Source organism: Gobio gobio (genome assembly GCF_949357685.1).
Source record: "Gobio gobio genome assembly, chromosome: 5".
Classification (NCBI taxonomy): Eukaryota; Metazoa; Chordata; class Actinopteri; order Cypriniformes; family Gobionidae; genus Gobio; species Gobio gobio.
The window spans coordinates 62,655,731-62,672,700 of NC_137101.1; the positions used below are offsets into that span (position 1 = coordinate 62,655,731).

Sequence of the window (16,970 nt, forward strand, 5' to 3'; positions counted from 1 at the left end):
ACCCACCGTAATTGATGATTACTGGGTGACAGGAGAGTCTTCAGAGAGCACCACACAGCAAATAACAAACAGAGATGCTACCTCGCCACCCACAGTCCCAGTTCTAAGACACACAAGAACCAGGTCCAACATCAAAATTCCTGCTAGATACTCTACGGACTATGTTATGTAAAAAAAAAAAAAAAGGGAATATTATACATATGCAAAAACAATGTCATGCTTATTTAACTATTCATTAAGACATTCGCAGAACAACAGATAGTTTTGTTCAACCTGTTAATCTGTATAAGGGGTTTTCTAATTGAGTTGGGTTATGTTGTGTAGTGTTCAATTTCAAGAACTTTCCTTTGTTATGTGAAGGGAGATGTTACGATATAGGTTAGCCAATAGGTGGCAACAGTGAGCTATCAGGAGATGGGGAGGACACGAGGTGAAGAACAGTGTGAAAACAGAGAAATGCATGTGGAGTACGAGGAAAAGTGAGCGGAATAAAAGCTAGTGTTTGACCCATCACAAGTCTCATTTATGAACATGAAACAATAGCGACTTTAGTTTGTGATTATACATGACTCTGTGCCAGCTTTAGTTTAATTGATGTTATATTAATGCAATAAATATAAATTTGGTTTTCCCATGGTTTACCTATTTGTGTTCATAATCATTAAACTAACCATAAATCTCACGTCATGAATAAACTCATCAATGAGTCTACATTATTGTGTGTAGTTTGTATTTATTTTTAATATCTTTAATGTGACTGTCCGAGCTGTTTTTAAGACAATGATCATGTGTGTTTAGCGCCATCCCCTGACAAATATAATGAGATTAATTCATGAAGGAATACCTTCATTCTCGTTTATTTAATTCTGACAAAATATTCGACCACGGCTGTTTCTCATGATTATTTACTGTAAAATAAGGTATCGTAAATAGCTAGGTAACGACCTTGACAGCTCCTCATAAAGTCAAGGTAATGTCATCGCTAAATTGGTCTAATTTGGACCGTCACTGTTTTAATAAGGGTGTCACATGCTCAGAGGTGGGTAGTAACGAATTACATTTACTTCGTTACATTTACTTGAGTAAATTTTTTGGGTAACTTGTACTTTTAGAGTAGATTTAAAGATGGGTACTTTTACTCTTACTCAAGTAAATTTCTTGTGAAAAAACTGTACTTTTACTAAGTTACATTCGGTGGCGTTCCTCCGTTACTGTCAAATGGTAATAATTATATTATATATTTTAAAATAAGTTAATATAACTTTCGCAAGTCTCGCGAAACGTTGGAGAGGCTGCTTCGCGAGAGGTTGCTACGCATCACCCGCTTATAATTAACGCACGTTTAGTTGGAAGATGATGGCCGAAGCAGAGGAAGATGTGTGTGAGCTACGGGAGGCAGATTGCCCGTGGCCTCAAGTTCAGTCTATGTTTTCACTCCAAGATGTCAAAAAGAATAGTTTCATAATGCGATGCATGTTGTGTGCACCAAAACAAACTGACATCTCTCAGCATACAAGAATTCCACCCTGAAAAGAACATGTAGCGGTAAGTGTCACAATGATGCCTATATTTGAACACTATTAACTAGGGCTGGGCGATATATCGCATGACATTGTTAGGCGCATCTCGTCAGTAAAGCTGGTTCCTTGATTAGTAGTAAATCGCCATCACGGACGTATTGCCTGCGATAATTAATGCGATATGGCTCAGCTTGTCAGTGAACTACGGCTCTGTGTAGTAAATGCCGCTCCATCTGAAAGCAGGTGATGGCGATTTACTACTAATCAAGGAACCGGCTTTACTGACGAGATGCGCCTAACAATGTCATGCGATATATCGCCCCAGCCCTACTATTAACGATCATTTGGTAACTATGGGAAATTTTCCCTTATTATAATACTATTTCACACACTGTCCGAGTGTTTTCCTCATATGCGCTCTTGTGCAAGCAATGACAAATCGTTTGAATCCTCCAAACAACACACGTCCACGAACAAACGTTCACATCTTCACATTTACATATCCTTTTTTTTTCACAAAACGAAACAAATTGAATAGCCTAATGTGACGTCTTGCATTTATACACAAATCCGGACAGACACCTGTCTGAAGTGTAGAAAATACATACAAATAAAAACGGTATTGTATTTTATTCCTACCTAAAGAATAGCCTATATACTATATAAAAAGCCTATATAAAAATATAAGAACAAAGTATGTTTTAAGAAGAGCTCTAGTTAGCCCAGCACACCATTAATTTACACTGTTTAACCATTAATCACACACACACACACACACACACACACACACACACACACACACACACACACACACACATATATATATATATATATATATATATATATATATATATATATATATATATATATATATATATATATGGTTCATTAGCTTACATTAGTTAACATGAACTAATAATGAACTGCACTTATAAAGCACTTATTTATCTTTATGTTAATTTAAACATTTACTAATGCATTATTCAAATATTGTTAACATTAGTCAATGCACTGTGAACTAACATGAATAAACCATGAACAGCTGGATTTTTATTAACTAACGTTAACAAAGATTAACTAATGCTGAACAGAGGTGTTGTTCATGCTTAGTTCATGTTAACTAATACATTAACTAATGTTAACTAATACAACCTTATTGTAAAGTAAGATCGATTGATCGATTGCTCTCCTGCCTGATCAATTGCTCCTGTCTGCCTGCTGTGTCTGTTGCTCTGTAGCTCAAGTCTGTAGCTCTGTAGAGCCTTGCTTACGTTTGAATCTTTATTTTGATATTTCCTCTTTCTTCTACTGCTAAATATAACTTACTCATCACCATACATTGTTTAAAAATTGCCTATCACGTTAAATTTGAGCTTTTAATCTAAATCACCATCACACGTTAGCATTTTGGTAGCCTGTTAGCTTGTTATCTCTGCACCCGGGCCTCCCTTTTTCTGAGTTCATAACTTGGATTAGTAAATTGTGTCCAGCAAACGATTGTGGTAAGTGGTAAATTGGATTAATCAACAAACACGGTAAGTCATGTCTTCTCCTGTCATTATCACCTGCAGTGCATGTCGCATGTTTAGTGTAGGCTTCTCCGCTGGCGAACAGGGCTTCACATGTGATAAATGTAAGGAGATAGTTAGGCTGACGGAGAAGATTTCAGAATTAGAAACACGCATCCATACTTTATCTGAGAGTAGTGAGGATGTAACAGCTTTAGACACTGATTTGGATGCGAATAGCTTAGTGAACTCTGTACATTCTTCGGTTCCGGCTGCAGGGCCCCCGCAGCAGGGAAACTGGGTAACAGTGAGGCAGCATAATCGCAGACCAAAGAACCGCTTTTCCGTTCCAGTTAGAACATCTAACAGGTTCTCCCCTCTCAGTGAAGCACCCACTGAGTATCCTGTTGAAAGTGCCCTAGTCATTGGCGATTCTATTACACGGAACGTGAAGATAGAGACACCAGCCACCATAGTCACTTGTTTACCGGGAGCCAGAGCACCTGACATCAAAGCAAATTTAAAAGTGCTGGCTAAAGCTAATCGTAAATTCTCTAAGATTATTATTCACGTCGGCACTAATGATGTTCGACTTCGCCAGTCGGAGATCACCAAAATTAACATTAAAGAGGTGTGTGAACTCGCTAGTACGATGTCTGAGGCTGTTTTTTTTATCTGGACCGCTCCCGGCAAAAAGGAGTGATGAGATAGTTAGCAGACTATCATCACTCAATGGCTGGTTGTCTAAGTGGTGTCTGCAAAATAACATAGGGTTCATAGACAATTGGAAAAGTTTTTGGGGCAGACCTGACCTGTTGAAGAAGGATGGCATCCATCCCTCTTGGGGTGGTGCCGCTCTTCTCTCTAGTAATCTGGCACATAGTCTTAGAGCTAAACCTTGACTCACTAGGGCCCAGGTCAGGAAGCAGACAAACTGGCTAAACCGACCGTCTGCTAGCTGTCTCACGTTACCGGAGTCAGATAAATCCCAGCACATAGAGACTCTTTCACCTAGATATTATCATATAGAGACTGTGTCTGTTCCCCGAATTAGTAAATACAAAAAAACATCAAAACCATTCAACAGTAAAAATTTAATTGACGTCCAACAAATAAACAAAATATATAATACAGATGAACAATTGATAAAGCTTGGGTTGCTGAATATTAGATCCCTTTCCCCAAAAGCGCTTATTGTTAATGATATTATTACAGATAATAATCTAGATGTGCTCTGTTTGACAGAAACCTGGCTAAAACCTGACGACTACATTACCTTGAATGAGTCCATCCCCCAAGATTATTGTTATAAACATGAGCCGCGTCTGAAAGGTAAAGGGGGAGGGGTTGCTGTAATTTATAATAATATCTTCAGTATTACTCAGAAGTCTAGTTTCAAATATAATTCCTTCGAAGTTTTGGTGCTTTATGTAACGCTATGTAGTGTACATGATAAAACCCGTTCAACATTTGTGTTAGCTACTGTATACAGGCCACCTGGGCATAATACAGACTTTATCAAAGAATTTGCTGATTTTCTATCAGAGTTAGTACTGGCCGTAGATAAAGTACTAATTGTTGGTGATTTTAATATCCATGTTGACAACGGAAAAGACGTATTGGGATTAGCATTTAAAGACACACTAAACTCTATTGGAGTTAGGCAACACGTGTCAGGAGCCACTCATCGCCATAATCATACTTTAGACCTAATATTGTCACATGGAATAAATGTTGATACCGTTGAAATTCTGCAGCAGAGCGATGACATCTCAGATCATTACTTAGTATCATGTATACTTAATTTAGCTAAGGTTGCAAAGCCACCCCCTCGCTTTAAAAATGGCAGGACAATCACTGCCGCTACTAAAGATTGCTTTTTAAATAATCTCCCTCATCAGTATCATCTGCTCAGCATCCCAGATAGTGTAGAAGAACTCGATGTTGCAACAGAAACTATTGACTCTCTCTTTTGCAGTACTTTAGACACAGTTGCTCCTCTGCGCTTAAAGAAGATTAAAGAAAATAGTCCAACGCCGTGGTATAACGAGCACACCCGGGCCCTTAAAACAGCAGCCAGAAAAATGGAGCGCAGCTGGAAGAAAACAAAACTAGAGGTATTTCGTAATTCGTGGAAAGAGCACATGATCACATACAGAAAGGCTGTAAAAACTGCTAGATCTGCTTATTTCTCAACTCTCTTGGAAGAAAACAAACACAACCCAAGGTATTTATTCGATACAGTGGCTAAATTAACCAAAAATAAAGCTTCAACTTCTGATGATTGTAAACAGCACAGCAGTAATGACTTTATGAACTTCTTCACATGTAAGATTGATAATATTAGGAAAAATTTTTTAACCATGCAGCCGTCTAATACAGCATCACATCAGACAGAGCATTGTAGTGTCACTGAGGAAAAATTACACTCATTCACTGCTATAGGAGAAGAAGAATTGGCTAAACTCGTTAAATCATCAAAATCGACAACATGTATGCTCGACCCTATACCAACTAGGCTATTAAAAGAGATGCTACCAGAGGTCATAGATCCTCTTCTTAATATCATTAATTCATCTTTGTCATTAGGATATGTACCGAAAACTTTTAAGTTGGCTATTATTAAACCACTTATTAAAAAACCGCAACTTGATCCTACAGATTTAGTCAATTATAGACCAATCTCAAATCTACCCTTTCTGTCAAAAATACTTGAAAAGGCAGTGTCTTCACAATTATGTTCCTTTTTAGAAAGAAATGGTATCTGTGAGGATTTCCAGTCAGGATTTAGACCGTATCATAGCACTGAGACTGCTCTCGTCAGAGTTACAAATGATTTGCTCTTATCATCCGATCGTGGCTGTATCTCTATATTAGTGTTACTCGATCTTAGCGCTGCATTTGATACTATCGACCACAACATTCTTTTGAATAGACTCGAAAATTATGTAGGTATTAGTGGAATTGCATTATCATGGTTTAAATCATACCTATGTGACCGTTATCAGTTTGTAGTAGTAAATGAAGATATGTCACACCGATCGCAAGTTCAGTATGGAGTACCACAAGGCTCAGTGCTAGGACCGCTACTCTTCACCCTGTACATGCTACCACTGGGAGATATCATTAGGAAGCATGGCGTTAGTTTTCATTGTTATGCTGACGATACTCAGCTCTATATTTCTTCACGCCCTAAAGAAACTTACCAATTCACAAGATTAACGGAATGCATAGCTGATATAAAACATTGGATGACTGGTAATTTCCTGCAACTCAATTCAGAAAAAACTGAATTTTTAATTATTGGACAAAAAAGCTCCACAAGTAGTAACCTAGAATACTGTCTAACACTTGATGGCTGCTCTGTCAAGTCCTCGTCGTCAGTGAGGAACCTGGGTGTGCTCTTTGATACCAATCTTTCGTTTGAAAGCCATGTTTCTAGCATCTGTAAAACTGCTTTCTACCATCTTAAAAATATATCTAAATTACGGCACATGCTCTCAATGCAAAATGCTGAACAGTTAGTTCATGCGTTCATGACCTCAAGGTTAGATTATTGTAATGCTCTACTGGGTGGTTGCCCTGCTCGCTTAATAAATAAACTCCAGCTGGTCCAAAACGCAGCAGCTCGAGTTCTTACTAGAACCAGGAAGTATGACCATATTAGCCCAGTTCTGTCAACACTGCACTGGCTGCCTATTAAACATCGCATAAATTTTAAAATCGTACTTATTACTTACAAAGCACTAAATGGTTTAGCTCCCCAATACTTGAGCGAGCTCTTAACATATTATACTCCATCACGTCTACTGCGGTCTCAAAATTCTGGCCAGTTGATCATACCGAGAATATCCAAATCAACTGCAGGCGGTCGATCCTTTTCCTATTTAGCACCTAAACTCTGGAACAGTCTTCCTAACATTGTTCGGGAAGCAGACACACTCTGTCAGTTTAAATCTAGACTAAAAACACATCTCTTTACTGTGGCATACACATAAAACACTTTTTCAATGAAATGATTGTTAGGCTGCATTAACTAGGTCAGCCGGAACCGGGAACACTTCCCATAACACCTGATGTACTCGTTACATCATCGGAAGAATGGCATCTACGCTAATGTTATTCTCTCTGTTTTATCCCGAGGTTTACTGCAGTCAGCCGGATCCGGGCCGGATCCAGATCAGATGGTGGACCTGCGCCCAGAGAAGACCAACACAGGACCCCGAAGTGTCTGGGAGACCGTGATTAGACTCCCCCTGAAACTGCCTCATCGACACGGCATCTCAATAAACCCGTCTCCAGCGTGTTGCCTCCGATCATTCGAATATTGCACTTTAATAATTATTTAATCAACATCATCCTCAATAAACCCGTCTCCAGCATGTTGCCCCCGGTCCCTCGAATATTCTGATCTATTATGACCTCCGAGCTGTAAAACTGCCAGAATAATAATAATAATACGCTGTTTGTTAATTGGCCAGAGGAGAACTGGCACCCCGACTGAGCCTGGTTTCTCCCAAGGTTTATTTTTCTCCATTAGGTCACCTAATGGGGTTTTGGTTTCCTTGCCACTGTTGCCTCTGGCTTGGCGTGCTCAGTTGGGGACACTAAATTTTTCAACTAAACATCGAAATACATCTAAATAATAAACTAAATTAACCATTTAAACTAAATTACTGATCAAATTATTGATCTAAAGCCCACACTGTCACTGTATGATACTTGAAATTTTTCCAGAATGGCTATACAGCTGAATAAAATTATGCTGCATTATTTTCCTGTTTGACACTGTAAAGCTGCTTTGAAACAATCTACATTGTTAAAAGCGCTATATAAATAAAGTTGACTTGACTTGACTTAAAGTGTTACAGAGAGGTGTGTGTGAAAGCTCTCCAAGTAGCCTGAAATTCAGGGTTTTCGCTTCTTATCAATCAGATCGAAAGTAACTATTAACTAACTAATTGAGTAGTTTTCTCATCGAATACTTTTTTACTCTTACTCAAGTAAATATTACGATTGTTACTTTTACTATTACTTGAGTAAATATTTCCGTAAGTACTTGTACTTTTACTTGAGTACAGATTTTGGCTACACTACCCACCTCATGCTCTGTGTCTGTCCTTGGACTTTTGTTGAAGTGTTTCCTGTGCTTTATATTGTAGTTTTTTGTAGTTTTTCATGTTGATTTGAGTTTCGGCTCAGGTGTGTCTCATTAGTCTTGTGAGCTGTGTCTTGTTCTCATTATCTGTTTGCTTGTGTATTTAAACCCGTGTTCAGTTGTTTTCTTTGTCAGTTCTTATCATTGCATGATGTTGGTTGTTCTGTTCCTGAGACTTGTTCCTGTCTCTATGATTTGGTATTTGTGACGTTTTGAGTTTATTTAAATAAAGACTGCATTTGGATCCTGCTTCCTCATCTTCTGCAACCATTCGTGACAAAGGGTATTTTAAGGCTTTGTGTCAGGGGAAATGAATGAATTGAAGGGTTAGTTCACCCAAAAATGAAAATTCTGTCATTAATTACTCACCCTCATGTCGTTGGACACCTGTAAGACCTCCGTTCATATTCGGAACACAAATGAAGATATTTTAGTTGAAAGCTGATGGCTGAGAAAGGCTTCAGACAGGCCTCCATTGGCATTCAGTACATTGACACTTCCAAGATCCATGAAAGGCACTTAAAACGTCGTTACAAAGTCTATCTCACCACAGTGGCTCTACAATGATTTTACGATGCGACGACAATAGTTTTTGTGCGCAAAAAAAAATCAAAATAACACCTTTATCCAACTTGTTCTCGACTTCCGTGTGTGCCTCCACGATGCATGCGCGAGAATATGACGTAGCGCCGGCGTTCGGGAATCCATGAAATACACACTTAAGCCCCATTTTGAGAACTACACCGAGACCTAAAGCACGATCAATGTAGAATCCAACAGCTTAGACACGCGCGTCTTCCTCTGCTCGTAAACAAATCGCTTCTGGGTCATATGTCCGAACGCCGGATCTGCGTCATATTCTCGCGCATGCGTCGTGGAGGCATACACGGAAGTCGAGAACAAGTTGGATAAAGGTGTTATTTAGATTTTTTTTTGCACACAAAAACTAGTCGTCGCATCGTAAAATTATTGTAGAGCCACTGTGGTGAGATAGACTTTGTAACGACGTTTTAAGTGCCTTTCATGGATCTTGGAAGTGTCAATATACTGAATGCCAATGGAGGCCTGTCTGAAGCCTTTCTCAGCCATCAGCTTTACACTAAAATATCTTCATTTGTGTTCCGAATATGAACGGAGGTCTGACGGGTGACCAACGACATGAGGGTGAGTAATTAATGACAGAATTTTCATTTTTGGGTGAACTAACCCTTTAAGTGTGTAATAACTGCAATCTTGTATTATTCCTGACCCTGTTTATGTGTGAAATTAAGTTGAGTAGTTGATTTCATCAACTCCTACAGTGGGAGTCGGGAGTCCACTCCAGAAAAACTTGATCATTGAAACATACACAACTGAGATTATTATCAATATATTGTCTCATTTACGCTTCTGCTGGGCTTCAGTATTCCATTCAAACACCCAGCACTGAAAACAGACCTTCTAATTGAGAAGTTAAAGTGATATTCAACTTTTACAGCCACCAACACATGACATCTGTACGTGTAGACTGTGGGAAAGAGTTTTATGTCTGAATTAACCCCTACGGGTCTGCACACTTTTGGGGCCCTTTAGAAGCTTTGACATGCTCTGACATTTGTGTTTTTTTCAGTTGCTTATAAACACATTAATGGCAAAAGTGTAATTACACTGTATTCCGCACAAACTTGGCTACCATAAAATGTGAGCAACATGTATGTACATGGTTGTCTTCTTGAGAGAATAACGTATATGTGTAGTTATTGAAAAAACAAAAAACTAATATGGTCAAAAAAAATGTCCACAAGACTTTTGACTAATGGGTGTTGTTGCCTATAGTTTTTCCTTCAATATTATGTACAAATCATTGTGTCTGCTCATTCACATAAAACAATATATTGATTTAAAAGACACTTTTTTGTTTACAAAGCCCAAATGTGAAGAGGCGTGAAGGATCATGAATAATGCTGTGAGGACAAAAGAACCACTTAACGAGCTGCATAATGAATGAGCCTTTGAGTCAGGTATGTGACTGAGAGTTTTGTTTTTCTCTAACGTGTGTGAGCGAGTCGTCCAATCACATAGCGTTTAGTGGGTATATAAACAGGAACTTTAAGGCACTGCTCATGTGTCAGAGCAGCGTTTGTGCGTCACTGCCCGTGGACTGCCCGTTCCGGTTTTTGCCTCCCTTCCGCTTTCAATTCAATTCAATTCAATTCAAATTTATTTGTATAGCGCTTTTCACAATACACATTGTTTCAAAGCAGCTTCACAGAAAGTGCATTTCATAAATGTACATTGAAAAATGTTAGAAAGAGAATGTTAAAGAAAAATGTTAGGATAAGTTAATCAATCATGTATTATTTTAGGCCATAACAACGCTGGCGTTGAGTCGTCTCTTCACAGGCGTCGAGTCGTCTCATCACAGGGGCATCTGAAGTCTCCATGAGAGGCTGGATACAAACTGGAGCTGACGAACTAGTTACCTCGGGACTAGTGTCCCGAGATAACAACAGAAAAGCAGATGGGAAATAATTAGCATAGCTGCTGTTCAGAATATTAATGCTGTTGGTGCGATTTAACTGTAGTATAAAACTTATTTATAATGTGAATGCTTGGCTAAAGAGATGCGTCTTTAATCTAGTTTTAAACTGGGACAGCGAGTCTGAACCTCGAACAATATCCGGAAGACTATTCCAGAGTTTAGGAGCTAAATGTGAAAATGCCCTCCCTCCTTTAGTGGACTTAGATATCCTAGGAATGACCAGAAGCCTCGAGTTTAGTGATCTTAAAGAGCGCGATGGATTGTAGGGCGATAAAAGATCAGTTAAATACACTGGAGCTAAACCATTTAGGGCTTTATAGGTCAGTAGCAATACTTTGTAATTGATACGGAACTTAATAGGTAACCAGTGTAGAGATGATAAAATTGGTGTTATATGATCATATTTTCTTGACCTAGTAAGAACTCTAGCAGCTGCGTTTTGGACTAACTGTAGCTTGTTTATTGATGATGCAGGACAACCAGCTAATAAAGCATTACAGTAATCTAGTCTCGAGGTCATGAATGCATGAATTAACTTTTCTGCATCAGAAATAGATAGCATGTTACGTAGCTTAGCAATGTTTCTAAGGTGGAAAAATGCCATTCTTGTAACATATGAAATATGACTTTCGAAAGACAAGTTGCGGTCTAATATAACACCCAGGTCTTTTACTGTAGTGGATAAAGTGACAGGACATCCTTCTAAGTTAAAGTTGTATTGTGAGAGGTTTTGTGGGCAGTTTTTTGGACCAATAAGTAATACCTCCGTTTTATCTGAATTCAATAGCAGAAAATTACACGTCATCCAGTGTTTAATATCATCAACACACGCTGTCAGTTTAGATAATTTAGCGTTTTCATCTGGGCGTGATGAAATATATAATTGAGTGTCATCAGCATAACAGTGGAAATTAATTCCATGTTTTCTTATAATATTACCAAGTGGCAGCATATATATTGAGAATAGCAGAGGGCCTAGCACGGATCCTTGCGGCACCCCATAGTCTACTGATGTTATCTTTGATTTTTCCCCATTTAGACAGACAAAATGGTAGCGGTCTGATAAATACGATCTAAACCAGTTTAATGCCTGTCCCTGAACACCAGTGTAATTTTGAAGTCGATCTAATAGTATTTTATGATCTATAGTATCGAACGCAGCACTAAGATCGAGTAGAACTAGTATTGAGATACAGCCTTGGTCAGAAGCTAGAAGTAAATCATTTGTGATTTTAACGAGTGCGGTTTCTGTGCTGTGATGCGGCCTGAATCCTGATTGAAATTTTTCATAGATATCATTTTCTTGCAAGAAAGAGCACAATTGAGCGGACACAACTTTTTCTAGTATTTTAGACATGAATGGAAGATTTGATATTGGTCTGTAATTTGCTAGGTTATTATGATCTAATTGTGGCTTCTTAATGAGAGGCTTTATGACTGCCAACTTGAATATTCTTGGAACATGACCTAAAGATAAAGACGAGTTAATAATATTGAGAAGAGGCTCTTCCACTACAGGTAACAACTCTTTCAGTAGTTTAGTGGGTATTGGATCTAATAAACATGTTGTTGGTTTAGATGCAATGATAAGTTTATTTAGCTCTTCCTGTCCTATGGTTGTAAAGCGGTGTAGTAGTTCTTGAGGGGCGATAATTGCGGTTGAATCATAAGACATCATTAATGATTGTACATTTACAATTTTGTTTCTGATGCTTTCTATTTTGTCAGCGAAGAAGTTCATAAAATCATTACTACTAAACTGTAACGGAATATTTTGTTCAGGCGATGCTTGTTTATTTGTTAGTCTAGCCACAGTGTTAAATAAAAACCTTGGATTATTTTGGTTATTTTCTATTAGTTTGCGGAGATGCTCAGCTCTGGCTGTTTTTAGGGCCTTTTTATAACGTGACATACTTTCTTTCCATGCGATTCTAAAGACCTCTAAATTAGTTTGTTTCCATTTACGCTCTAAGTTACGAGTTTCTCTCTTGATAACATGTGTAGCACTGTTGTACCATGGTGCTTTAGTTTTCTCTTTAACCTTTTTTAATCTAATTGGTGCTACAATTTCTAATGTACTAGAGAAAATGGTGCTCATACTGCTAGTCATTTCCTCTAGTTCATCTGTTTGTTTGGGTTCACTGAGCAGCTGAGACAGATCAGGTAAGCTATTTGAGAATCTATCTATAGTGGTTGGAAGGATTGTTCTGCCTGGTCGATAACGTGGCGCAACATGACAGATTTCAGCAGTACGCAGTATGCAAGTTACCATGTAATGGTCAGTGACATCATCACTTTGTGGTATAATATCTATATCGGTTGGGTTGGTTCCATGTGATATAATTAAATCTAGTGTGTGATTAAGACGATGAGTGGGACCAGTGACGTTTTGCTTGACCCCAAAGGAGTTTAATAGATCTGTAAACGCAGCCCCTAACGCGTCATTTGTGTTATCTACGTGTATGTTAAAATCTCCAACAATTAATGCTTTATCGACGTTGACCAATAGATCTGAGAGAAAGTCTGCAAACTCTTTTAGGAAATCAGCATAGGGCCCTGGAGGTCTATATACAGTAGCTAAGGCTAGAGATAATACAGATTTCTTTCTTACATCTAATAGCGTAACATTTAGCACTAGTACTTCAAATGAATTAAACCTGTGACCTGTTTCCTGGGTAACATTAAGAATATCTCTATAGATTGTTGCAACACCGCCGCCACGACCAATCAGACGGGGCTCATGCTTATAACAGTATCCTGGCGGAGTAGACTCATTAAGACCGAAATAATCATTTGGCTTAAGCCAGGTTTCAGTAAGGCAAAGTACATCGAAACTATTATCTGTGACCATTTCATTTACAATAACCGCCTTAGGTGTGAGCGATCTAATGTTTAGAAGACCTAGTTTTAGAAATTGTTTTTGTTCACTAATATTGCGATTTTCTGGTTTAATAACAATTAGATTTTTCCAAGATCCTACAGTAGATTTAATGTTTGACCTCACTAAACGAGGAATAGACACAGTTTCTATATAATGTTCTACATTGGTACTTATGTCAATTAAGTTTGGACAGCATTGTTTTTGTTCACTAATATTGAGATTTTCTGGTTTAATCACAATTAGATTTTTCCTAGATCTTACAGTAGATTTAATGTTTGACCTCACTAAACGAGGAATAGACACAGTTTCTATATAATGTTCTACACAGTTATGTTCAGACACAGTTTCTATATAATGTTCTACACAGTTATGTTCAGACACAGTTTCTATATAATGTTCTACATTGGTACTTTCAATTAAGTTAGGACAGCAAATACTGTGATTTGGACTTTGACTTACTAGTCATATGATGGCGGTGTGCAGCGCTCTCGAGATGTTGTCCGACAGAAGAGCCGCTCCGATTCTGCTGGGGTGAAGACCATCAGGACGGAAGAGCCTAGGTCGCTCCCAAAACAGATTCCAATTATTTACAAAGAGCAGCTTCTGTTCATTACACCATGACATTAACCATTCATTTAGAGCAAATAATCTACTGAACTTTTCATGTCCTAGTCGGTACGTGGGAAGCGGTCCGGACACGATGATCGTTGCTTCAGGCGATGTTCTGCGCACCGTCTCGATCAGGCTCCTGTAGTCCTTCTTCAGAACCTCCGTCTGCCGCAGCCTGGTGTCGTTCGTTCCCGCGTGCAGCACGACAGCTCCGATGCGCTCGTCACCGTTCAGGATCTCGGGAACCTGCGCAGCGACATCGAGAACTCGAGCACCAGGAAAGCAGTGAGTGGTAACCTTGCCTTTACCTGAGGTAGCGTGGACATGGCGGACGATGGAAGTACCGATGACCACAGCGTCGCGTTCCGTCTCGCGAAGAGGGGAGAAGCGGTTCCGGGTGGAGATCTCGAAGACCGGGAGGGGCGGAGAGGTCCTCGCTCTGGTCCTGGCTCGCGTCTTCCGCTGTGGAAACACCCAGGGTCCATGGCGCTGTGTCGGTGCCGGAGTGAACGAAACCAGGGATGATGATCGCGTCCTGGGTGCTTGGGTCCTGTGCAGAGAAACACGCGGAGTAGACGAGGTCGGAGTCAAAATGTTAGTATCCACTGACTTGTGTGCATCGGCGCGTGATGTTTCAAGCGCCGTTCGCCGCTCTCTCAGCACAGCTTGTCTGTCTAGTAGGTCGCGAATCTGCCTCGCCAACGACTCCAGCTCTAACTGCACCGAATGCAGCTCGAACGTGTCCTCACCTGCACTCAAAGGTAACATTAGACACACATCCGAGTTATTCGCCATTGTAGCAGAAGTGCTACGATGGCGAATTGTAGCTATCAGTGTTTACCGGGTGTAACGTTAAACAAGTTACCACGCGTGCAAGGCTAGCGGGCTACGGCTAGTAGCGGAAGTTCGGATATAAGTAGCGATATCAAAGCAATCCGATTGTTTTTTATAGAGAATCGTATCGGAGATATGTTCACACGCTGTAAATAATAGAAAGTATTCGTTTGTAAGCGAGTATTAAGAAGAAAATCAAGGATTATGAATCAATTTGACGGAGCTCAAACACAAACAACGCGCTCACAACCCGCGCATGCAGGTTTTCAGGTATTTGTTGCTCGTAGGGCTGTGAATCTTTGGGTAGGAAGCGAATTGATTCGATTCACGATTCTAAGGTTTTCGATTTGATTCAAGAATGATTTTTGACAATTCAGAACGATTCGATTCGAGATGATTCACATTAAAATTTGATTAATTCGATTCGATTATGCACTTTTTTATATGCATTCATAGGATTATTAAAACACTTCCCCTTATGTGTCTTAGTCAGGGTGTGCATTACACAGCGGCCTTCAGGGGTTGGGCGGGGGGGGGGGGCAGTAACACTTTATTAGGTTTATTAGTTAACATTAGTTAACTACTTTGATTTACATGAACTAATAATGAACTGCACTTATAAAGCCTTTATTTATCTTTGTGTCACAGATACACCAGGTTCCACCGTCACTCCCTCACAACGATCTTTGTCACCCGAATACTAAACACCTGCACCTGTCACTTATCAGCATGGACTACTTAAGCACACACATCAGTCACACTCATTGTCTGTTCTCCCAAGCAGATACAAGACTGACGCTCTCTACGCTACTTACCAAGTGAAGACATTCCTGCGAAGATTCCTATTCTCCAGCGTTCCACGATCTCCTTTTTGTATGTGCTTAACTAATAAGTATTAATATTTCCCTGGTCATCAGGGTGGCATAGTCAGCTATATTTTAGAGACATTAGAGACATATTTTACAATTCTTTCCTGCCACATTCAGTTTTATAAATGTTAAATACAGAAATGTTTATAAGAAATAAACCTGCTCGGGGGGCATCAGATATAATAACTTTCTCACTGGCAACTATTGTAGAAAACAAACGTGTGATAGCAAAGATTTGCAGTTTTGCACATGTGACGTCACTCAAACACAGAAGCAGGAAACAGGAAACTCTTCAGTTCAGAGAAAGAGAAACTGAAGTGAAGTTGAGCTGTTGTGTGTTTGTGTCTCTGTATTTAAGCTGTAAAATGGCAGAAGCCAGAATTTCTCAGGATGAGTTCCTGTGTCCGGTGTGTAAGGATCTCCTGAAGGATCCAGTGACCATTCCCTGTGGACACAGTTACTGTAAGAGCTGTATTACAGAGTGCTGGGATCAGGAGGATCAGATGAGCGGCTGCAGATGCCCTCAGTGCAAACAGACCTTCAGTCCAAGACCTGCTTTAGCTGAAAACACCATGCTGACTGATGTGGTGGACAAACTGAAGAAGAGAAAACTTCCTGATGACTGTTACGCTGGAGCTGGAGATGTGCAGTGTGACGCCTGTACTGAAAGAAAACATAAAGCCGTCAAGTCCTGTCTGGGGTGTCTGGAGTCTTACTGTCAGAATCATCTTGAAGAACATGAGAGTTTGTTTAAAAGAAAGAGACACAATCTGACCGATGCCACTGGACGACTGCAGGAGATGATCTGCCAAACACATGATAAACCCCTTGAGGTTTTCTGCCGCACCGATCAGACGTGTATATGTGTGCTGTGTACGATGGACGAACATAAAAACTGCGAAACTGTATCAGCTGCAGCAGAGAAACAGGTATGAACTTTAAACTAGACACTGATGAAATAATGCTGACACTGTTTATATATCTCACGTCGCACCTTTGACCATGGGTATCCTCAGAGGATCGATATGACCTATGACCAGTGCATATTTGAAATAGCGATGTTGGCTTAC

General features: G+C 39.5%; 1 protein-coding gene across 3 annotated transcripts in view; it reads left to right on the plus strand.

The window, feature by feature from the left end:
* The first annotated feature begins 16,200 nt into the window (after nucleotides 1–16,200).
* The window catches only part of LOC307126921 (E3 ubiquitin/ISG15 ligase TRIM25-like), a 38,781-nt gene continuing 38,011 nt past the window's right edge, over nucleotides 16,201–16,970 (plus strand). For 2 of the 3 annotated variants that reach the window (XM_079817793.1, XM_079817792.1), the window contains exon 1: nucleotides 16,201–16,829. In XM_079817793.1, the coding sequence (XP_079673919.1) occupies nucleotides 16,266–16,829 (564 nt within the window). In that variant the 5' untranslated portion in view covers nucleotides 16,201–16,265. The remainder of the gene's footprint in view (nucleotides 16,830–16,970) is intronic. The other variant, XR_013816571.1, reaches the window with a different exon arrangement.